At 35.5% G+C, this 25,385-nt stretch overlaps 2 protein-coding genes across 2 annotated transcripts in view; both read right to left on the bottom strand.

Moving 5' to 3' along the window:
- Nucleotides 1-4,493: 4,493 nt before the first annotated feature.
- Nucleotides 4,494-7,722, bottom strand: LOC108730478 (uncharacterized). Its single transcript, XM_018460201.1, is given in 4 exon segments — nucleotides 4,494-6,223; nucleotides 6,226-6,507; nucleotides 6,510-7,542; nucleotides 7,610-7,722. Coding segments are annotated over 4 exon segments (2,970 nt in total). The 3' UTR covers nucleotides 4,494-4,681.
- The window catches only part of Ptp36E (protein tyrosine phosphatase 36E), a 65,824-nt gene continuing 48,153 nt past the window's right edge, over nucleotides 7,715-25,385 (bottom strand). The window contains exons 3-14 of the mRNA XM_018460250.1: nucleotides 17,933-18,060; nucleotides 13,762-13,849; nucleotides 13,114-13,190; nucleotides 12,690-12,824; nucleotides 12,342-12,482; nucleotides 10,105-10,265; nucleotides 9,868-10,003; nucleotides 9,287-9,536; nucleotides 9,129-9,205; nucleotides 8,486-8,725; nucleotides 7,980-8,324; nucleotides 7,715-7,805 (exon numbers count right to left, since the gene is read on the bottom strand). Of these exons, the coding sequence (XP_018315752.1) occupies nucleotides 7,725-7,805; nucleotides 7,980-8,324; nucleotides 8,486-8,725; nucleotides 9,129-9,205; nucleotides 9,287-9,536; nucleotides 9,868-10,003; nucleotides 10,105-10,265; nucleotides 12,342-12,482; nucleotides 12,690-12,824; nucleotides 13,114-13,190; nucleotides 13,762-13,849; nucleotides 17,933-18,060 (1,859 nt within the window). The 3' untranslated portion in view covers nucleotides 7,715-7,724. The remainder of the gene's footprint in view (nucleotides 7,806-7,979; nucleotides 8,325-8,485; nucleotides 8,726-9,128; nucleotides 9,206-9,286; nucleotides 9,537-9,867; nucleotides 10,004-10,104; nucleotides 10,266-12,341; nucleotides 12,483-12,689; nucleotides 12,825-13,113; nucleotides 13,191-13,761; nucleotides 13,850-17,932; nucleotides 18,061-25,385) is intronic.

The following is a 25,385-nucleotide window of genomic DNA, read 5'->3' as shown; positions in this document are numbered from 1 at the left end:
ATTCCGATTTGTCGCGATCGTTTGATCCTGAGATTTTATTTAACGTTCACGGGATGAGAAAATCAAACCACGATCACCGCGTACAGTTCTAAATGTGCGCCGAGACGTTGAGCCGCGTAGTTTAGAATTGATTCGAGTATTAATTACTAACTTGTACATTTCGTTTCTTCATTATTTCTCATGTTCGCACTTTGCCGACTCTTTTCAATTCGGTAGAACTTGGACTTTACATTCTCGGCGGTACAAACATCGCCGATGTAACATCCTCCTCCTTCACCATTAAAACGGAGTCTTATATGTAGGAACAAAGTTATATACGTATATATGTGTATAGAATATATCCTCAAATGTTATATTTCGGAACCAACGGTAAAACATTTGTATTTAAATTATTGGTACGTGAAAAGAATAGTTTTGCTGAAGTATTTAAAAATTTAGCTACATACAGGTCTGAAGATAATTTTGTTGAATTATCAAAATATATTTATATAACGCTTAAGCGTTGATGACAATGCTGTAAAAAGTTTTAATATTCTAGCAACTAGTTTGAACGTCTTACATTCCTAGTAGCATAATTTATTGGCTTAATATTGGCCCAATATATCCTCAACGTTTAACTAAATGTATAATCGCCAATCAATTGCTACTAGGGATATTTATTTTGATTTTCAAAGAAAATTATTTTCAAATCTATATTAAGCTAAATTTTTCAATACTTCGACAAAACTCTTCTTTCCGTGTATCTCGAGAAAAAGTTATCCAAGAGGGGCAATCCTCTTGTTGGAGTGCGCTTCTAACGATCATAACAGCAACTAATGAACGCCATGTTCGCGTTTGAACGCTAAATCTCGCCCGCGAGAACGAAAGTTGTAACATTAATATTACAATATAACCGCGCGCCTCTTCTCATTTATCGTCACGTTGTCGGTGCGCGTGTTTTTTTCATTCACTTTTTGCGTGGACAGCCGAAAGGGTGGACGGATAGCTGTCGCGGCGTTTAGGGGTGAATTCCTCTATCAAGTTTAAAACGAGAGTGGACGAGTTTTGCCCTCCGATTACAAAGCGAACCCTGTCTCACCATGTATCTGGTATTGCACTGGCCGAAAATATTATGTACACTATTGCGGTCTATACGATTAAGGAGGATCACGAGCCATTTAGCTCGGCTATTGACTCGAGTAGAAATGGGCAGATAAATACTTGCAATCCTTGTTATCGCGAATATAATAAATATTAATCTCGACAGAATTAAGATCATCAGAACTACGTCATAACATGCATATTGTTGCATGAAGTATCTAAAAAACGTCTTTTAGAAATCTTCTGCAACATGTACGTATGTTATTTGGGAAGATAAATTTTTTGATAAATTTTACAAATATGGGAGAGCAGCATTTTCTATCGCAATTTGTTCAAGTACTTACGCTATTTGTAAAATATGAAAAAAAAATTATATTAATAATTATATTATATTAAATAAATTATATTATGTTATATTAAATAAAATAATAATTATATTATATTATATATAATTATATTCGTATATATATATATATATAAATTGAAAAAGAGATAAGTTTATGTAATTCATAATTTTTTTCTCACCTCGCACGATGTTGCCGTTATATTTGCAATGTAGGTAGAGAATTGCATTCAATGATTAAAACATTAATCGTGCGAGACACTTAAATGTGCAGTATGGGAAATGAGATTGCGATAAAGATACTAGCAGGCCCGTTCACTTTGAATTAATTAAATTAAGTGCGCACACGGTAGCATGGAGAAAATAGCGGATCGTGATCTTCCTCAACGCACACGTTGCTCCAGACGTGTGCATCCTCGTGCCATATTCCGGTCGTATGCACATACAATACATGTAAATTCCTAACCGTATATGCATATATTTATTTCGTACGCGCGTGTACATCTATGTACATATAAATGAATGCAACTGCACGGAGAGACGCGCGCACATCTCATACATCCACACACAGACACGCATTTTTGCGCGTGTACACACAAATAGGTAATATATACAACGTGTATATATAAAAGTAACTTCTTCTCTAATATATAATAAATTTTTCTTTGGCACACATCTCACCAACTATTAGATCCGTACAATTACACTTGGCTAAGTATGCGTATTCATATATAAATATATAAATACATTTATATATTTATATACGTATATATCAGCTTGTGTATTAATTTCTAATTTTCACCGAATACATACGTATATGACGTCGGTCCAGATGCATTTAGTTTCGTCTCAGGCATCTTCGCATTTTTATAGTGCGGACGTAATGTACGAAGGACTTGGACTTCGAGAACGTTTAATATTTCGAAATAAAACGCATTTAATCTCGTTATTTAAGAGAGCTCAGGGCTTGTATCCGACTAAAACATAAGAGCGTGCTTCGTAATTCCGCTCTGACAAATTTATGAAAGTACCAACATTATCAGTTATTACAACATACATTAAAAAGAGAGAGAGAAAGAGAGGGGGAGAGAGAGAGAGAGGGATACAGAGTATTAAGCTTTAGAAAGTACTAACTTATGAGGTAAGAGTGCATCCACACCGACATTATTAATTCTGTTTCGCGCAAACATCTCGTCAAAATACCGATACATACTTTATGTGTATACTGTATAATATTTATATACATATACGTCTATCTACATTTAAATGTACTTTCCGCATAATCAATTTTAGTGCGTTGTCTCTCTCGATCCTACCTATCTCTAAAAAATTATATAAGAGGAACGCGGTTAAATCTGTATTAATTATACATATATAAGTTTTATGCCGCTAAAACGTTAAAGTGCCGCGCCGAACGAAGAGCAGGCTTGGCAGGCGCACGCATCTGCGTGGGAATCGCACTCTCTTGAGTTCGCAATATTCTTCCAAACTCCAATAGCTCCCTCAAACTTTCCTTTTTGATAAAACTTTATCAATGATTTTTAAAAGTGAATTATCATAGGTACGTCGCTTCATTAGAAGTTACGTAGAATCGAAATTTGCTGCAGGAATCAAGCAAGTAAGAATTTAAGAATCTGAGAACCGCGACTGATTCTGTCTCAATATTGCAAGAATCTTCTTAAGAAAGAACGAGAGGAGAAAATTGCGATGTCATTCGACGAGAGAGCGCGATTCCGTGGACCCATTCAGAAAATCCGGCGCGCAGTCGGAATTGAATCGTCGATGAGGACTATTTTTTTGCGCATGTTTGTTCTCTCTTTGTTTAAATATATATCCACATGAACAAGGCACTCTCTGCTCGACAGAAGGGTTTTTCGCTGAATCCCTCGTCCTCGCGCGTCGAGTAAAAAGTCTCTACAGCCACATCGAGCTTTCGTTTCCATTTCGGGCCATCTTCTACCTCGAAAACGTCGAGTAAAAAATGGTCGCGGTGCACTTTAGAATATTTCGATAGGAGCTCTCGCACGTCTCGGATTTCGTTCCGTCGAAAACTCCGGAATTAGGCTCTAAACTGGACAGATCCTCTTCACAAAGCTGTCATTTTTTTTTCTAGATCACACATTTTTTCATTTTCCAATTTTATGGTTTAATTTTTAATCTTTCTTTTCGTCTCCCAACAGTCGCAAAATCGAATTTCATTATACTTTCGAGAGGATGTCATTTTATTTTACCAATAGAAGATTAGCAATATTTTTATATTATGCAATAGAGCGAAATGAAATGTGGCATCTGCTATCCCCATGCATTTCAAATTTTTTTCATTTCCGCTCTTTACTTATTACCATATTCTCTATATATTCACTGTATCCAACAACACTGCCCGAAAAAAAACTGCAAAAATGCAACAGGAATAATTTAAAAGTTAGAAAGCTGTATTTAGCAGATGCCATCATTATATTCGCTTATACAAAGTAGAACTAGAAATTTCTATTCTGCCGTCCATATACACGATTAATTTCGACTAATTATAAGAACTAATAGCGGTAGTATACAAAGTCATCTTAAGACGAGCATCATATAAGAAAAATATCTGTTTTCGAATTACGCAAATTCATTGAGAAATTTTTCTACTAGGCGAGTTATTGACGAGATTTTTACTATTAATTTGTTTGATCTTAGAAGCAACTCAAGAAAGAATGCTCGTACCGAATGAAGACGTAACTATTATTATGAATCACTCGATAGATTTAATCCTTTCAGTACCTAGGCTTTGTACAGTAATATTTTTCTATATAATGCTTTAACGAATAATTTTCTTTTCATCTTTCTTATCAATGTATAATTATAAAATGTTCGGTTAAGACAATTTACTCAACTCTATAGGATATTTTAAAATCGTATTACAATTGTGTGTATGTGTGAAATGATTTTTTTTCTAAAAAGATAGGTAAAAGATATAGAATAGGTACATATATATCTTTTATATAGGATCATAAGAATATTAATAACAACGCGAATAATAAAAATTGCAGAACAGCTAAAATTTTTAGCATTTACAGTATTTCACCAGAGTTCAAATTCTTCTTTTTTTTTTGTTTGTTTAAATAAGATGTTAGAAATTATTTGGCACAACGCGCTTGTGTTTAACACGGTATCGAAAGGATTAAGGCGAAACGCAACTTTATCTGCGTGTCTTCTTACGGTACGAACACGAACCAGTGCCATAGAGAATTTCGCCCACGGGCAGATCGACGTGCGTTATAAAGGGAAGCACTTGGTCCGTTTCTGAGCAACAACCGATCGGCAGTCGACCTTAGAACCGAGGGTGAAATTCTCCGGCTTGACGGTCTCTTCGACGGAGATTTTGCCGAGTCGCTTCTTAACGCGGAACGGCGTCGACCGGGGCGATATGATCTCGTAGAGATCGCTAGTCCGCCCTTGAACATCTCCTTTGGGACTGTTGATCTTTTGATCGATGGGAATGGCGATGTCTACCTCGGCGCAATGATTCTGACTAGGCTTTTTCGGTTGTTCTTCTTCCTCTGGCTCGCCAACCAGATCTTTCTTGTTCGTCTCCTCGGACGGAGAGTTGAAGACGCTCGAGGAGCAGCTCTTGGAGTCGCAAATCAACGTCATATCGGGATAATCGTCGATCTCCTCGGTTTCGGACGGCAAATCCCTCGTAGAGGCCAAAGAGATCGTTCTGACTTCCGGCTTCTGAGGCTTCTCTTCGTCGGCGTAGTCCAACGACAGACACTTCTTCTCGAACAGAGCTGGTCCGGGTGATTTTTTATTTCCGATTTTCGTTTCGTTGCTCTCTTTGTTCTCTTTATTTTCCCGATTTGATGTAATTTTACCCTCTTCTGTAGTCTCCAGCGAGTTAATCATCCTCGACGGACGTCGCACGCTGTTCTCCCGCTCTACAGAAAGACAAAATTCCTTGTCTGTTAGCAAAATACGCTTCGGCATCCGCACCGGCTTCTGATCGAGATCTAGGTCCTTTTCCCAGGACGGGGTCTTTAACAGGCTCTTCACCTTGCGCAATTCCGTCAGCAGATCCATAGTCTCCTGCGACGGTTCATGAAAGATCCGCCTCTTTGGTCGTCTGATGGACGCGTTTGTGTCTGATTCCTGATCGGGATGATCGATTCCTTCCTGCTTTCTCAGAATGGATCTCACCGTACCTTCTTGACTCTGATCTCGCTTATTCATGGCAGTTTCGCTTACAATTGTGTCAGTCGATGGAACATTTTCCTTCTTAGGTGTGCTCTTTATGGTTACGTCAAGGTCCCCTGGTAAAAGGTTCAGTCTTTCTTGTCGACTTATTGCTCCCGGAGCGGCTTGAGTGCGCCGTTTGAAAGCCGCGTAACTCTCCATAGGTATTTCCTGCATCTTAAATTTGTCTTGCAATTGTTTGAATGTCTCCCTTGTGTACTCTCGACGAGTCGTCAGCGAATCTTCTGACGAGATCTCCCGTGTTCTCCCGATGTTATCGGTCATAGTACGAGCGGCAGTGACGAATGAAAGAGCGTCTTTCGCCAGGAGATTGTCCGAAGAGATGCCTCGTCTTTCAAACTGATTGTACTTGATTGACCTACGCGTATTCTCGACCGTCCTCATGTCCTCAATGATCGATTTCCTAGTTTTCGTCGGGGACAAAGTTCCTCTTTCCAGAGTGCTACTCCTCAACTCGATCTCACGATCAGGGGAGACGCTCGAGATAGGCCTCTTCGTGGGTGAGTTTGGCGTGCTGTCGTCGCTACGAATGATCTCGTGAGAACCCTGAAAGATTCTGTTTGCGGCGAGTTGTTCCAGCTGTTAGTTTCACTCGGTGAATTCAAACACGTGGTAGAGGAGGATATTATTTCCTCGCTTGTGGTCACTCGGCACTTCAATAACTCGGCGGTCACGCTGGTCGGTCGCTTCTCCGTGAATTCTAGCCGTGAATCCGTTTGCTCGTCGCTGTTATCCGTCGGCAACGAGCTCGGCCCTGAATTCAACACATCGTCTAAAGACGTTCCATGTAACGTGTTTCGTTCCTTCGGTACAGTGGACTCTAGATCTTCCGTCTCGAAAGAGTACTCTCTTTACCCGACCGTCTTCTTTCGCAGGTTGTTGTCGCCGTTTGTGGAGTCTCTGCAATACTTAAAGATTTGTGTTGTACTTGTTCCAAACGGGAAGTAACAGGTGTTACCTCTGGTGTTTCGATTGCGTTTTCAACATCTTCTTCGATGGCAATCTGCTCGATGTCATGCCTGATGTTATTCTTTATTCCGTCGTGATTCTTCATCACGTCGTTCGTCCTCGTCCTAAGTTCATTCTTGCGTTCGTTACGCGGCGTGTCGAAGATGAATTTGTCTAAAGTTTTGGACGAGCCGATCTTGTCGAGGAACGGTCTCTCGATGGCTTTGCTGGGTCCGATCTTTTCCAGATAGGGCTTACCAAGAATCCTCGGTGTCAGCTTCGCCAGGAATGGTCGGTCCTCAGTTTTTGAAATGCCTATCTTCCTTAGGAACGGCCTCTTCTTTTCCTTGTCTTTGGTGACCTCGAACGAGCGATCACTCAGCCGATCGTTGCTGTAATTCGATGAATTGTCACTGCTCTTGGAACGGGCCCGTTTGCTCCGCGTCGTATACGGTGTCAGCGGTGTTCTGGGCGTTCTCGGGGTGAGAGATGGACTGGGTTCCACGTTCGGGCAGGTCTCATCCAACAATGCCATCGCAGTCGTTAGATCCATACAAGCCTTCCGCGGTATCGATACTATCGGCTTCGGGAATTCGCTCTCGATGCTGCTATTCCTCGTCGAGTTCAAATCCGGTTTGCTATCCCTACCATCGGTATACGAGCACGAGGGATACGAGCTCCGATCGCCCATCGGCCCCGGTGAGGTATCGGTCGTCGGATAATCCTCCAGGTACCAGGATCTCACGCTGAGATCTTCCGGCCTCGAGGCAGGACTCTGCGGCGTTACTGTACCCTTGCTGACGGCGCCTTTACCGCCAACGGTCTGCTGTGTGTGTTGTTGTTGCTGCTCTTGTTGACTCTGCTCCGTGCCACTCGATGACGGTGCCGTTCCATCACTAACCGATACTTCGTTGGAAGTGCGGCTGAGAAGCGGCCTGCGATAGCCGGAGCAAGTAGCAAAATGTGGCGGTGCCGGCCTCGCAGTCTCCACGATGATGCGACCTTGGGCACAAGGCACCACCGGTTCCCCGTCCACCGGTGCCTCTTCCGGGGTCAACGGCAGCGCTGCTCCGCGACCGAATTCGATGAACCACAGCTCGTCCCTCAACTCGCATTCTCACTTCTTTTCGTTCATGTCTTTATTTAAATAGTGCAATACGTAGTGTAGAACCAAGTCATAACAGTACTTGTACTCCGTCTGGAAAAGAATGTTACACATGTTTCTCCATATGCTTGTGTCTTATATTTTTATATAAGACACAAAAACAAAGTATCTTTAATAAAAAGCATGTTATAATATACAAACAATATTATAATTTGAGAAACGCGTAAGAAATTTAGAGGATACTGTATTGTAACGTTATAATTATACCATGTTTTCCACAAGCTGGGGTCTGTGTCTGCGTACAGTTTTTACGGCTTGGAAAATGTCAACTTCTCCATGTTGAATGACTTGTTCTATGCACGCGTTGGCCGCACAATAGACTCCACAACGACTTCTTCCATCGGGCGAAACCACAGCTACTGGTCCGTAATCTGTTCGTTGTCTCCATCTCTCAACCATATTCATGAGCTCTACTAAACTATTTGTAGACGTGGGCACTTTGTGACCCATTGGCCAACAAGTTAATTGGAACAGTTGCACGGTCTTTGGTGGTGCTTTCACCCCCGCCATCAATTCCGTCAATGAGACGATTTTCTTATTTATCCTAAAAACCTGAGAAATAATTCACACAGATAAAAACAAGAAAAAAAATATTATCATCGTACATCTTTTAAATACACACGTAGAATTTTTGTGAAGATTCAAATAAAACCTAAAAATTGAAAACTTTACGTGAGTCTTTACTTTATGACGATTAGAGAATCAGTTCTCACCCAGGTTTTTATATTGGTGTAATGATTGTGGCTAATATGGTCAATCGTAAACACGGGTCCGTATTTCTTGGAGTGTCTTCCTTCAGGCCAAAAACTGGGAAAATTCGTGGATCCCTGAGGTGGCACGCAGAGAACTACTACCGCAGCGCATTCATAGTCGTAAACTAAAGACCAGAATTCACCGCACGTGTGTCGAAGGGGCCATTCCGTTACGATATATTCTCTCGGTTTCGTGTAACCCTGTGGCATGACAGTGAATGAATGTTCTTTGGAAGAACGAAGAACTTGGCAACGATTGCGGGAATGTATCTCGAGAAATGCAATATATACTTCGATCCGCAAAGTTTTTTATATTTTCGATATTTATAAATCCGATATTTATAAAACTTTATTATTTTTTTATTATCGTTTTTAATATTATATTTAAATAATATAAATGTAGATTGAACTATAAAAGAGATTTGTGTCAGTACATTTATATAAACGCTAAAACGATTAATTTCAGTTTTAATTATCAGCGTGGTGCACTTTGTACAAATTTCGTTAAAAGTTTATATCTAAATTAGAAATGCAGATTTCAAAGCGATGTAAGAGAAGGTAAAGATAAACCAGTTAAGCGAGGTGATTTATTTTACTGACTTACATCCACAAAGACAGCGTTGATGTAGTCTGTGAAACTGTTACCCTGAAAGCTGGTGAGGTACGGTCGAAAGTTGTCCGCTGTAACAAAGCAGGAGATTGATTTGTACAGTGTGGAAAAGCTATTTGCCGAAGTTGCCGGTCGTTCGAGTTGAAACTCACGTGGAACTACCAGGACGTCTCTATTCTTTTCTCTGTTGTCGGCTCTGTGTCCACCGGCGCAATCGCCAATCGTGAAACGTGGCGTCTGCTTGCAAATTTGCTGGTACTCTCTTTGGTATTCGTTCATCTTAGTTATCGGGTTCTTTATACTTTTCTGCTTTAGACGTTGCGATAATTCAGCTACAGGGAACCACGATGTACCGCACACGACGAATTCCTCGAGCGTGTCGTATACGAATTTGTACTGTTCCTATTATATTTGAATGTACATATGTATCGAAATATAAGATATCAAAGTTGCAAAATTATACCATCAATAATAAGTTTCAAAAAGGATGTCAAAAAAAAAAAATTAAGGACAATTTATTTGAGAACAAATTATGAAAATAATTCGTTGAAAATAGGAGAGCTTTCGTGTAATTCTTTTTCGAGAAACAAGAACTTTTAACAAAAAAAAAAAGAATACAGAAATTAGAATTCTTTGTATAAATCAAAACTGAAACTTTTAACTTAATTGACACATCGCGCCGTCCTTATATTATTACTTAAATATGTGTTTATATTTATAATTGTTGTTCTACCAAATTTTCTATGAGCCCTCTCCTGCTCTGCCTTAACTTCTTCAAGTAGCCAAACACGTCGAACGCGTCTTCCTCTTCGGCTAGCTCCATGTTCGCATCGATCGCTAAATATACCCCCGATCGTCCGCCACCATCGCTTTGTGTCACAAACAAACAAATTTATTATCTCGTTAGCGCGAAAGTGGCTCGTTGTTAACTTTTACATAAATAATTAACTTGTAACACAAGTGTCCTTACTTGCAGTGAACGACCATAGGACCGGATTCGTTCTTTATGGTTGATCCCACCACGGCTCGAACACGCCGTCTAAATTCCAGCACCGCATTTCCGAAGGGACACGTGTGTGAGTGCCATTCTGTGTAATGAAATTGCAACAACGTCCTTTCTTCCGTAATCTCCTGAAAACGTTTTCGCATACAGAGTTACAACGATCATCTTTCACGACAATCATTTTCGTCTCTCATTCATTTCCTACACTTTGCATTTCATTGTCATTCTCTATTTTCCTCACCGAATCGTTCGGAACATGTACGTGAGATTAAAATGCTTCAAGATTTATGATCGTTGCTGAAATGCAGAAAATCGCCGTCTAACAAATTAGCGACGCGCGGTCACGAAGTGCAACTTGCGTTGCCGGCAGATTATTTTCCGGGGGTGAGATTCTCCTACGGTATTGTTATCCTAACAATGCCGCGTTAAGCTCGACAATTGCAGTCGCATCTTGCGCTGCCCGGCCCGTGTTGCACATCGGGGTGTTTTGTAACCTCTCAGCTTGCTTTGCTATTCCCGGAATGGGGTTACAAGGTTCTCTTCTTCTATATTAAATTTCAGTCAGTAAATTTCGAAAGTAATTACTTTGTTGCATCTACTGTTCAATAGAGAAGCATACTCAATAATTTGATACGATAGGTTCGTTAACAATCTTTCATCGAAAAGTGCTGATCGCGAGACAAACGAGAGCCTAAATTCATCAATTTCACGTGTTGGTACTTGTTTCACAACTAGATTTGTTGAAATATGTAAGTTACTTTTCTTAGCAATGATATATTATGAATAAAGAGAGTTTATAATCTTCCTATTATATTCTTGAGAATCGATTATTGTTATTGATGTTTGATAAAAACTTATCAATATCTTAAGAAAATATAGTTAGACATTAAATAGGAATTTTATAGAAATTGAATAAAGTGTTTTTAGAAAGAGTTTTTTTTTTTAAGAAAACTTTTATTCAAACGTTTTTGATTATTTACTCATAAAAGATATATTTTTATGAATATCTCTAAATTTTTGTATTCATTTTGAATTTTTCATACACAAATCAAAACTAAAACTTTTAACTTAATCGACACATTGCTTTTATATTATTATTTAATTATTTAATATCTTTTTAAAATATACAATCAGTGCAAAAAAGATTGACTATTATATTATACATACGAAAATAAAATCTTTTGTCACAAAAAATACACGTGGAAGAATAAACATCTCTTTCTGGTCAATATACAGTGAAAAATAATATATACAAAGGTTTCGAAAAGCAGACGGAGACATTAATGCGAAGATGCGAAGGAACAACTTTAAAACCTGAGACGACTCTCTAGATAACGGAAAAAAGTTGAACGAGAAAAGGACTAGGTAAGTAATCGGAAGAGCTTTAAAAAGTCCTTGCAATTGTCGTTCCTCGTTCTCGTAGATAAAAGTGCAATTAAATTAGCCGCTCGCGTAATAACTGCTTGAGCAAATTTATCCTCATTCATATCGCGGATTCGTATCACATTTCGCATTCGAGCAGGGTCTAATTGACGAAAGTGATGCGATCTATACATGGTTAATTTAGCTAACTTTCTCGCTAACTTTGTTCTCCATTCCTTGTTCCATTCATTTCTAGGCTGAGACAAGGTTTCGAGTTGGCATCGAGTACGTTACCGATCAATTTGGGCCAACTACTGTATTATCCAATTACACACAATCATTCGAGTTCCTCGCGGTTGTTTCATAGAAATTTCTCCATTCAAAAGAAGAAGAATTGGTCCATTTATGGATCATCCGAATAATTCTCGTTGATGTGACGCCCTTCTGATTTATTCGCAAACCCTTCTGATTTATTCAAATCTTAATATATACGAATAATCGAACAATGTCGCGGTGGATTTTCGTTATTCTGTTACCTCACACACAGTGATAAATGACATACATCGCGAATTTTTCAACTTATTCAAATTCGGGACGAATCGAGTTACTGAATTGTCAATTGATCAGCGCGAATATTTGCGCTTTCTCACAAATATTGAATTTAATTGTTCTGCACGTGTTATTCATTTGCTGCGCACGTCGAAGGTTATTAATCTGGGATACAGGTGCTTTTAAAAAAAAAAAGAATAATATTTGCTCTGCTATTTTTTATATGTCGTATTTATATTGCGAGCGAAATAATATTGATACAAAGTTTCTATGTGAATAGCAGTTACACTTACGTTGTTCTCGTTCTTTTTGTATAGCCTTATCGTCCTTATATGAAAATTAGCGAGTTCCTCTTCTTTTAATACGGAAACGCCGATACCCCCATATTCCTCGTCTTTTTCTTTATTCGCCGGCCAGTACTGTACACACATCACCTGTAAGAGAAAGTTGTGGCTGAAAAGCTGTAGGGTGTAAAGAATTCATAAAACAGACTCTAAGCTATCTTAAAGCTGACTCGCAGTCAACGTCATCGTGCGATAAAGACTGCTTTTTGCGGCGTGGCAACTTTAATGGACACTATTTCCGAGCTCTGCGTTATGTTTTTCCTTTTTACGAAAGTCTCGCTGTAAATGGCTTTTTACCCTGATAAAATCAAAGGTTTTCGTGAGCATAACGATGCAGGAAGCTTGCTCTTGCCAGACCATCCGCCAGAATTCGGTCACCGTGTTCTCCATAGGTCCCTGAGTGACGATGTAAGCGTTCGGTTTCAATATACTCTGAAATGTAATATTCGACGCTGTAATTTGATACTCGATGCATGATTAATATTCATCTAAGTCTTCCGCGTGGGCGTAATAATCAGCTTGCACAAACCTTTACGCAAGAGATACGTATTCAAATTCGCCGATATGACGAATTTCCTTCTTTTCCGCGAGATAAAAGACATTCAATTGATTTATTGGAGATTTCGAGATCGCCTATGAGATCAGTGATCTCGAAACGCGTTTAATTTGACCTTTGTTTATTGATGTAGACATTTATTACCGAATATCATGACATACTCACATCTACGTAGGATGCATTAACGTAATCGGAATCAGGCTCGCCTTCTATCGTCTCCAATACTACCCTATTATAGTCGTCTACGAAAAAAAGCGAAGGGAAACATTTTAGTCTTTAGGTGGTAAAAGCTCTTATTCTAGAACGGAAATAAATCTTCGTTAAAGGAACAGGGCACCGGCAATTGCAACCATCTTGTAAGCGTGGTTATTTTCCTCTATTGCAAGAAAGTTAATTAACGAAAATCCGGAAACCGTCAATCAACTCGCGAAACAGTTATTAGATTCTTACAATAGATTTATTTCTATCGATATTATAAATTTTTTTAATTTTTTAATACAAGCTCCTCACAATAATTAATGCGACAGAGGTTATTTCTATTATAGAATCTCTTATTTATTCAGTATAAGCTCCACTATCATAATTAAAAATGTTTGAATTTGCAAAGCATGCTTGCAATTATATCCGCTTGTTCGTGAATCATTATAAGAAAAGGTGCTTGTTACACAGTATTTCAAATCGATGTTTTATGTCATTACGCGTGCAATCAACGCGAATCTCTTTCATACATGAAAATGATAACAAGGTGACTGAATAAGAGGCTTAGATTAGCCTACATAAAAACAGAAAGTGCTATCTACGACTAGTACCTACATGGAATACACTTTTGATTTTGATTCTTTTCCTTGTTTGCGGGTTTTATGGCGTGTCTGCACGAATGCGTTTCCACCTTCGTTGCTGTCTGCAATAAACATAGAAAACGAAAGATAAACGAATGAAATCTCAATGTAAAAGCCTTACTATGTATAATTATCAGGAAATTTTGCGATGTAATTATTTATTAAGCAGAGAAATGGTGTAATTGATTATTTTACATCAACTATAAAATTATTCAAAAAACAATACTTGTGATAACGACTATTAATAATACTGGAAGTTTTAATTCAGATACAACGTTATTAAGTTAGTTTTGTAATTTTCATTCTTATAGTCATTTCATTTAGAAAGTAGATTATTATGTCGTGTGTCAATAACAGAAGTTATTATTGCCTTTGAAATTGATATTAAATTGAATGCAACGTATAAAGTTATAAAGGATCGATTTAGGAAGAAATCGTTGTTATGCATAACAAACGAATAAAATATTGTAGAAGATATTTCTTTTGCCCTTTAAAGACCTGTTCCTACGATAAAGCTGACAGCTAATTATACAAGATAAAAGTCTGACTATAAATATGCTCGACGTGAAGAAAACTTATTACTTTTTAAAAGTTTCACAATAAATATATCGAGAAGAAAATTCTTAGTCGATGATGCAAAACTTATATCACGTTGCGGTCAATGCGTGCAGATAAATTCAATTTTTGCAATAGAAAGCGCGTATTTTTTTCGTGCGTTAAAATTTTTTTTTATATTATCAAAGGCTGTATGTGCAATCGTTCGCGTCGATTTAATTGGAATCAGTGAGCATTGCGGATCGTATTTTTGGCGCAGTTAGCAGCTGCGATATTTGAACGGTATATATTTTGTGCCACACAGTGTACGTGAAAATCTCCGCGTAGTTTGCTTTGGCAGGAGTGATTGCCCAAGTTCTGAGCTTCGACAAATCAGAAAACTTATGCGACAACTGCATCCTAAACACGTGTCGCATTACTTGGCTGAAATCACCGAAATCGTTCGTGCGGTTCTTTTTAAGACATTGTCAACGACACGTATTACGACACGATATATCGCAATCGATTCCATTCGTCGTAAAGTGTTTTGGATTTTGGCACAATCGTTAAAAGGGAACATTTCCGTTGTTACCGCTACCATTAACAACACTTTTGCCACTTTGAAAATTTAATTAATTCATGTGTTGCATAATTGCGTAATTCTCACAAACCGGAAGTTTTTCGCATTCTCTGCGCGCTTCATGAATACGTATGATGCTTTATTCGCCAGTATTTGTCGAACATCAGGAACTTTCATTTCCGATAATGCCGGGTGAGTTTAATTTAAAAATCACGCCGAGATGATTTTCGCGTCGCCGCACCGTGCTGGCTGGATTAAAATTCAGCAGCGACCATCCCCTGCCGTCCGTCCTATCTATTCAACCCCCTTACTTCTCTCGCCGTTATTCGCAGATAGTTCACTGGATTTTTCCTATCAGAGGAAAAATGCTGGATTGGTTGCGAGTAAAAAATGTGGAAAAGAACGCGTGTGACGAAAATTTCTCGACACGACGAAAGGCTGATGACAGAGCGTCCAAAGTGGCTTCCGTACAAAAAGGATCGTTTGCCGTATAACCCGCGATTATACAATCGTTATAGGAGTCTATGCTAAGAGGACATAGGATATCCCGGGATAATCTGCTGGCGTATAAACTGTACTCGAAGGCGGCGTTGTCATGCATACTGTACGCGAACAGGGTTAAGAGCTTTCTCGTGTCAATGGCGGATGTCTGGAAAAAAGCTGTCCGCATTTGCCGCGTTTAGGAAGGTGTTTACCACGCATCCATGTAAATTCTTCGGATAGCTTAAGCTATCAGATAATGTAAACTTTTGATACATCAATTCTCCAATGTGATATTATACATGAAAAATTGGATCTATTGTGAAAATGTCCACGTGAATTTAAAGTTTTTTAAAATTCTGTCTCCTCAAGTCGCAAAAATATAAAAGATGGAGCCCCGCTAAGGCCGTCCATCAACAATTGGAATTTCTCAAGAGTAAAACTGCATACATAGAAGAGAAATATTTTCTTCGCGATACAAAGGAAGTAGATCGATTTTGCGCTTCGAGAGACGGACGTGAAAGCAACTTGGTGAAATATGTAAATATTGCCTGAGATCTCTTGTCTCCTGAAACAGCAGTGCAGGATGGAACAGCAGTGCAGGGTGAGATATGGAAGGGAAGAAAGGAGATCGGACGAGTGGATGTCATTTTCTAAGGTGTTGCAGTTAAGAATTCAATTGTCTCGTCATTCGCAAGGAATTCCTATTTCGCATGCATTGTGTGCTACTTGCATAATAATAGCATAAGTTGATCTGGGAACTATAGAAAGAGTATTAAATACTTAATTTACTTAATAAATACTTAATTTTAATGGTAGTACGGCCAAAAGATACGTGTTTTAAGTTTGAAATTTTTAGCAGTAAAACTGTTTTATATATTAAAATTAATAATTTTGATGAATTGAAAGAATCGCCTTCGAGTGCAGAAGATTATTTATAATAATTAATAAACATTATGTATAATATAATAAATAAAAGTCATTTTACATATAAATTACATTTTGTAAATAAAAAATTTACTATTTAATTACTAAAATTAAAAATTAATAATAATATTAATTAATAATAATAAATTAAAATTTAATTATAAAACTAAAATTATAAAAACTAAAATTTTAATGTTTATGCTTTTATAAAAAAAACAGATCAAATATTCCAGAATTAACATTATCTTCATGTGATACGCAAATTGATAATATACTCTCGAGATTATAATTTTCGTTGTATAATCTTCTTGGATCTCGAATGTATTATACAGGGTGAGCCAAAAGTCTGGATACACTCAAATATCTCATAAACGATACATTTTAGAAAAAAATGTTTCAAACAAAAGTTGTAAAGCTTAAAAAGACGCATTTAATGATAGCAGTTATTTGACCTAGAATGGTTGTCAAAGTCACGTCAAGGTCAACTTAATTTTTTTAAATGGAACCCCTTACTTTTTATTTCAGATTCTTATAGGTTATGTTGAGACGTTTTCAAAACACATATCATAAACTCTTTTCCGATGAGAACTTCCTGAGTTATGAGTCTTTAAAGTTTAAATACCGTCGGCATTAGAATTATCCAAGACATACCGTGTGGAGTATCTTGGATAATTCTAATGCCGGCGGTATTTAAACTTTAAAGACTCATAACTCAGAAAGTTCTCATCGGAAAAGAGTTTATGATATGTGTTTTGAAATCGTCTCAACATAACCTACAAGAATCTGAAATAAAAAGTAGGGGGTTCCATTTAAAAAAATTAAGTTGACCTTGACGTGACCTTGACAACGCCATTTTAGGTCAAATAACTACTATCGTTAAATACGTCTTTTTAAGCTTTACACTTTTGTTTGAAACATTTTTTTCTAAAATGTATCGTTTATGAGATATTTGGGTGTATCCAGACTTTTGGCCCACCCTGTATACTAACGCAAATCGTCAAGATAAAACCCATCTTCATATATCGTGGAATTTCCGAAACAACTGTCTAATGAGAAACCGATATTATACTGAGTTTCAATTTCTCGAACTACTCCTTCTCAGGAGGAGTTTCGCTTTGTCTCTTGGCTGTCTGCCTATCGCCGAGCACTCTGTAATATCCACAAGTATGCCTACGTGCCACATGAATGTATATAGCATCGGTTGCATCACGTATTTCCGATACATGTATCTATCAAGCAAATAAACTTATTCCGGCATCTGACGACGCGGTGTTTGCCTTCAATATCTGTGAGATATTGGAAAATAATTGCATAATAAACAGCTGTTACGAAATAATAACATGTCTATAGCAATACGATCAGGAAACAATAATGTTTAACCACAGTCGCGTAACATGTTTCCTTTAAATTACGTGCGAGAATGGAAAGCGAACAGTTTCAAGATTATAAGATGTAATGAAGTATGACTAATTGTTATAGCCAATAATCGATAACGCGTATATCGAAGAACGTGGCGAGGGAAAGGTCGTAAGAGTTGTCGAAGCGAAAAAGCGAGTCCGACGGGACCGAGAGGTGACCGAAGTTAGATGAGTTGAAGGGAAATAGGATTTACCGGGCCTCTCACCTGAAACTCCACTCTGTATAGAACCGGGAATTTTCGGCGCAGCTCGCACAGCTTCGGAAATTGCGAAAGCTCGGTCGGAGCAGTCGGCAATGTGGTGCTCAATTTGCTGCTTCCCAATTCTTCCGTGGCTGTGGACAGAAAGATGAGAGGATCTTAATGTGGCTAATAGCGACGATGGTACTAGACTAATGAACTACAAGGTTGATAATGGCAACATCATCTTACCGCGTATGCTAGACTTTGTATAGCATCGTTATTTACAACGGACACAAATCAAATTAACGTATTACATAAAGAAAATACCACGGGTGAGTTAACATTTTTTTTTTTTCGAACAACTGCGGATTAAGTAGTTCGCACTTGCTGAGATTTCTCGCTCGGGGCCACGGATCTCTCCAGAGGGTAGAAAGACGAATGGAAAATGCGGTAAGCCAAGATGTGAGAGACAGGCGAGGGTGAGACAAACCGCTACTTCGCTTGAGGAAAATTTGCAGCTGCTTGTCACTCTCAGCACTTCCTTCACATACATACGTATGCCCTCTTGAGACACGTACACGTACATGCAATCATGTTAAATGGCCATAAACATGTGCGCGTGTAAGTAGATACATATACAGTTGTATATCGTCGAAAATCATTAATCCGCTGAGAAGTACGAAATCTGTACTGCCTAATTGAATATAATCGACATTAAAACGTAACGGCGTTTCCGACGATTTCATAAAAGTTGAAAGTATCCTTCTAATATTATTCTAATTACCCCTCGTCATTTCAGTAATATAAAAGCGAGTGCGTGATTAACTTCAGTATGCTGTAAATTATTCTAGGAAGATTATGAGTTGAATTCTCCCGCATTGAATCTTTTAGTGTCTTTAGAATTATTTATTAACAACGCAGAAAAAATAAAAAATTAAATATAATCATACGGAATACTTAATCACGGGTGAAAATAGAGAGAATAATTTTATGCCCTTAAAATTACTTTGATATTAATGCATTTAAGGAGTGGAACAGTTGCTGATATAATCGCAATTTACACTTAGCCGTTCTAGATTTACAATTTGTGGAAAGTTTGCTATTGACATTTAAATGTAAAAGCAATCGACTCGCGTTTCGCAATGCCGGTGTCTGGTAATATTCATATATATATATATATACGTTCCACGAATTTCAATTGCCACACTTGATATGTGAATTTACGTATGAATGGAAATTAAATTGATTAAAAATATGATAGAAGTCACTCTCCCGATGATCTCGATAGCATATATGCAACAGAATGTTGGTCGTTGTAAAATCTAGATGCAAAATTCTATAAATTACTTATGCACGCGTTTCGACATATGCACATGCATGATGGAAATTTTAATCGAAATATCATATTTATACGGTGAGAGGTCAAAATATATAACAGAGTCTTACTATTTTAACGATACTGTTTGTTCGAAAAATTGTTTAACTCTAGAATTATCGAAAATAAATGTATATTAACATATTTAAATAACATATAGAATAAATATATTTAAATAGCAGAAAAAAATTTCCACTATTTAAATATGTTAGTATACATTTAAAAAAAAAGAAGCAATAAAATCATGAAAAATCTTATAAAATGCACTGTTATAAATTTGAGCAATTTTTTCAGAAATTCTATTATTATTAGTTATTTTGACTGCTTTGGTACCAACGATGTTAATATTTTATATGTTCTATATGTTCTCTTGCGTTTAATAAGAGTAAATCTCTTGAAATATAATCACCAATGTAGATTGAGGCTTTTGATTATCTGACATGCTCACAGAAATGCAAAGTTGGCTATACGAATACAACAGTCTCATTATCCTTTGTCTCTTTCGGATACAAGAAGTTCCGGTTACCTGCGACAATATACAGCTGCTTCCGTTCAACGTCGGCTTTATGCTTTACCGATACATATAATAATATAACCATGTTTTTGATGTATGACAATAATTTTTTAATTAATAAATTAAAATATAGATAATTAGACTCTATTAGAATTTGGTTCCAAGCATTTTAAATTGAATATGTAAAATTAATGAGAAAGTATTAATAATTTTGATAAAACTTTTAAGCGATAAATTTAACATGAGAAGGAATTAAGATTATTTCCGGTTTTTTCTTTATTTTTTGTCGAAGATACGTAAAAAACTGAACTTTTTGATGAATTATTCTTCAAAACGGATGCAATAACGTAATAAATCTAATCCGGGAGTAGTCATCTAATTCTTTTATGATTTATCCCTTACAGTGTTTTTACATCTCATTTAAAATCACTATTATTGTAACATATATTATATACTATTTATTATTTGCCGATTTATTAGTATTTGAGAACATTATGAATATGAATTTAATTTTCTGAAAAAAGTAACTAGTAACCATAAAAGTAACTAAAAAAAAAAGTAATAGAAACCAAACAAATATTAAACGGAATGAACACATAACTTATTACAATAAAAAATAAAGAAAATTAATATAATTTTTTTAATTATGGGCTATTGATGCAATTGCATATTTAAAGGTTTGTAAAGAATAATTATTAAATAAAGAAGTTATGTTAAACAATATTCATACAAAACAGTTTTAGAATTTACATTTTCTCATTGTTAGAATATAAAAACTATAATATAAAACACCCAAACTATTTTCGGGTTAAAAGATGCACGAGTATCAATTTCCTATTTGTTATTTTTTGGCAAAACGATACATCACGTTCCAGAAAATCCATGTAAATGTCACACGTCCTATTAAATTTCTACATGCCGAACCGTAAAGAGGTACGTGTTTGCGTTGGTGGTTGTTTATCGGTTCGCATTTATCGGCTTGATACATCTATTATTAGAGCTATAATATACACATCTACAACGTATCAAATCAAGTTTGCTGCATCGTGATCTTGATTGCAACATATCGAATACGTTATTATGTTGAAGAACTATGCAAAATACAATATCGCTTATACATGAAAATATATAAATTAAAAAAATAACATTAAGATACAATATATAGAAAAACTTTCAAAGATAAAAAGAATGGAGAAGATTTAAAAGATAATTTTATAAAACATCTTCTGAAGATAACCTTTATACTCTAAGCAATATTGATTTTTCTGCTCACTTTTTGTTTTTGATGTGTAAATACTGTAACGATAAGCTAATATTAATTTCTAATTAAAAAATGAAAATATTATACAAATTATTTAATCTTTCATTTTAATGATAATTTTAATAAATAGAATTAATAAATATATAAAACGTTCTACTTTTTGTTTCATATATGATCCAAGTTCTGTGAGTGTAATAAAGGAATCTGAGAGAAAGAATACAGGCCGAGGAGGCATCAAGCAACAGCGGAGCAATAAAGTTTTATATATTTTATACATTTTTTGTTAAAAAATTAAATACCTGTTTTTCTATTTATTTTTATTGCTTAGTTAATAATTAATAAATTAAAACTATAAAGAAAAAGACATAAAATTTTGTAATTTTGTATTTAAAGAACACATTTTTTCGGATATTCTATAAAGTTTTTTCATTAAATGTTTATTTGAAGATAAAAGATATAACGTATACAACAATAAAATTTTTTAAATTTAATTACTTTTGACGCTTCAATAATAGTTGGATATATTTGTATTTTACAGTTGTTATTCAACGTAATTTGCAACGTAATCTACAACTCCGCTGTTGCGCATCAAATTGATGAGTGATAAATTAGTTTTTATTATAAATTGAAATTTTATTGTGAATTTGAATGGATCTATGAAAATTACATTGGATGTGCATCTAAAGTGTTTGTTGAAAATTCAAAGAATATAAAATCATACAAATGAACATAGATTCATTTACCTTTCATCATAACCTTTAATAAATTAAAAATTGCTTTAATTTTAGTTTTAATTGATTAAAATTTCACTTAATTTTGAATCACAATCGAGCCGTTTACATTTTTAAATACAAAAATAAAACTTTATTCAATTTTGTTCTGCCTTTTAATACGTCTTAAATTCTCGGCCAGTAGCAATTTTTTAATGGATTTATCATTGATTTATCAGGAAACATTCTTGATGTTAGTCATAATTACGCAACGCAATTTTTGATTAATATTTACTAGATTATACTCTTTGAATTGGGGTGAAATGAAATGAAAATTCTCTTAATGAATATAAATCTGTGTCAAGAGAACTAATCACGCATATCATACAGAGATTTGAAGTTACTTAATTAGTATTCTAACATAATGCATCTTTTACAACGTGAGTGTCTAACAGATGATAATTAATCGGCCTTTTTCTTTTCCTATCAAGTTCTAGACACAGTTAAAACTATGCAAATATACAATATTTTTTGCATATTCGTATGACGTAACTACAAATAAAAATATAACGCTAGGCTTTATACATTTTTTTATCTCGGTTGAACGCGAATCGACTATCCTACTGAATTAACTTGTACGATTAGTGACGTATATTACTGAGCATTGTATTTTTAGTCGTGCAACATTCTCGGATCGGAGAACGCTGGACGATTCTTCGATCGCTTTGAAAAGTTGCAGTTCTTCGTGACAGACGCAATGAATTCCGGCCAGGCGATTCGATTGCTTTTGAAAGGGTTTCGCGATGATTACACAGAGTGATTCGCCGAAGGGTAACTTGACCCCTTTCACTGTCAACACTTGTCGTAGAGAACTTTCTTAGCCGATCTCTTGATCGACGATCGCGTATGTTTGTCCAAGCAAATATTATATACCTCTATATTTTTATTACGGAATTTAATCGTACGTGTTCGCACTATTTGCAAATCCTTAATTTTGCAGAAAATCTTTACCGAGGTCACTATCATCGCGTGCCTACATTTTTCATCCACTCCTTGACCTTAAATTTCTTGCATCCTAACTTGCCCTTTATCGCGAACAGAGAACAGGAAGTAAATAGGCAATGCATCAGACTGACAAATAAGAATTACAGAGAATGTCTCGCGATAGCTTACGTAGTAAATGCGCTGTTAAATTAGGCACATCAAGTCAAATTTTATGAATTTGAAAATTGAAATGACATTTAGATAGAATGTAATGGACTTTGAGAAATTTGTCACGATCGTGCACTCAGTTTTAGTAAAAGATCTATTTTTCTTGTTATATAAATATTTTATGAAAGCAAAATTTAATGTATTTATGTTTTTAGCATTATTTTCCCTAAAAATTTTATTTTTAGGATTCTTTTTCTAAATTTAAAAAAATTTAATTTAATATTTAAATTTAGAGTATTCTTATAAATAAACAAACCGAAATTCTTAATGATTCATTTAAAATTGAACGAAAAAAAAGTTTCATTATTTATTTATAACACTAAAGCTAAATTCGCGAAACTTCTTTTATTAAATCTTTGCTTTTTTTAAATAAATCTTTTTTATTCTATTTATTGATTTTAATTTCATATTTTGATCAAAATTCCGTTTCAGAACAAAATATTTCTTTTGTTTAAAGGTAAAGCCGATACTTTTCGCTTACAATTGAAATGTTCGATTCGTGCGGCATCAAATATCAACATTCAATACTTTATTGTAAATTCTAACTAAACCAATGTAATTTTTAACTGGGTAACTCACCAAGCTAGAGGCGGTTAATTAATAAGAACCGGATCCGCGCGCACCCGTTATTCAGTACGCGCCCAGCAGCGATTGTTATTGTCTTTTGTTGATCGATCGGGAATTTGAAGCCACCCAGGGAATTACAATGGCGATTCATTACGACCTCGCCGGCAATTAGGCACGAATTCGTTATTCTGCCGCGCGTTACATCGCTATTGAATCATCCGCCGATCTGGTTTGTGTATTTTGTATCTTGTATCAACATTAGGGAATATCATATATTATAAAAAGCATAACCACTACTGATGTCACAAGCAGGATCGTGTTAATTTCACGACTACATGGCTGTATGTCGCATATTAATTCACGAGAGAGATAGTGCCTCCTGATAATTACTGACACTTTATAACTAAAGTTTCATATTAATTTTGTACCATTTAATTAAGGACGATGCATTAATGTAAACGGTGATATGTAATAAATATAATATATTACATGTAAAATATAATATTTATATATGTACACGGAGAGAATTTTGTTTTAAAATTTATTAATTGTAGTACAATACAATGTTTTAAAGATTTTTACCATGCACTTCAGTAAAATTAATCAAACTTATTTTATACTTTATTGTAGTTTTATCAATGAACGAGAGAGATTTACATTAAAATTCTTGGAAATACAATGTTGTCCCGTAACTATTATATTTTCAGGGTAAAAACTCTAAGAAAAAATTCTTTCCGTGTATATTTATATACAGAGTAGAAGTATTTTAAATATTGAAATAAAAAAAAATTTTTTCAGATTTTTAATTTCTGGATAATTTAAATAAGGTTTCATAATTTTGTAATAATTTTCATATACAAAGATAATTACGGACAGAACAATTTTGCTGAAATATATCTACAAATTTAGCTAACCTAAACGGATCTGAAAATAATTTTGTTGGATTATTAAAATATTTATGTAGAAAACTCAAGAATAATATGCAATACTGCAAAAAATTTTGATGTTCTAGCAAATAGCTCGATCATCCTATACATACAATATGAAAGACAGCACAGTGCGATCTGTGAAGTTAGTACGACAGTCTATTTCTATTAATATAAAAAAATAATATTTTATAGTTCTAGTAGCACTTTTCTAGTTCTACAGTTTTCTATAAAAATAAAAAAGAATTCTGCATTTTTTACACTAAAAAACCAAAATTGAAAATATGGCGTGTTAACTTCATGAATCTAACATGAGACTTTCCTTCTAAAGTATAGGAAAAAGATAAATATTTCCATTTTTAGTTTCCCGTTAGTATTACTCGGGTTCTATCAATATGTAATTTGAAAACAAAATCCAACAATCTTCATACACTTTAAATATATATATAATCATTTTGATAGTTCAACAAAATTATTTTTAAATTATCTAAATTTTTTAGAGACTATACAGCAAAACCGTCCTTTTCGTATAAGTTTTAAGACAGGAAACTGCAAAAATAGAATTGCAAAAATATTCAGTATTTCTGATTTTCTAGTCGATTTCTTCACACTCTTGATTTGGCGAATCAAACCAATGATTCGAGATGGATAGAAGCACTTTTTATTTGATGAATCAAATTGTCAATATAGTAGGAATATAGTGTTATTGATTGCGTGATTGTCTGTCGTGTAAGGGTAGCATTTATCCCAATTTTATCCTAATAAAATGGTAGTAATCCTTTAATCTAATCGAGTTTATGAAAGGATACGATCTTAGTCTACTAGTATGACAGCGTACAGGGGATTGATTTGTATCATCCTTACGCAAATCATCCGCTACTGAATGCGTTTTTCAAAGGAAACTCAAAGCAA

The sequence above is a fragment of the Mycetomoellerius zeteki genome, unplaced genomic scaffold, assembly GCF_001594055.1.
Source record: "Mycetomoellerius zeteki isolate Tzet28-1 unplaced genomic scaffold, Tzet1.0 scaffold93, whole genome shotgun sequence".
Taxonomy (NCBI): Eukaryota; Metazoa; Arthropoda; class Insecta; order Hymenoptera; family Formicidae; genus Mycetomoellerius; species Mycetomoellerius zeteki.
This window is presented reverse-complemented; position numbering and strand designations above follow the sequence as displayed.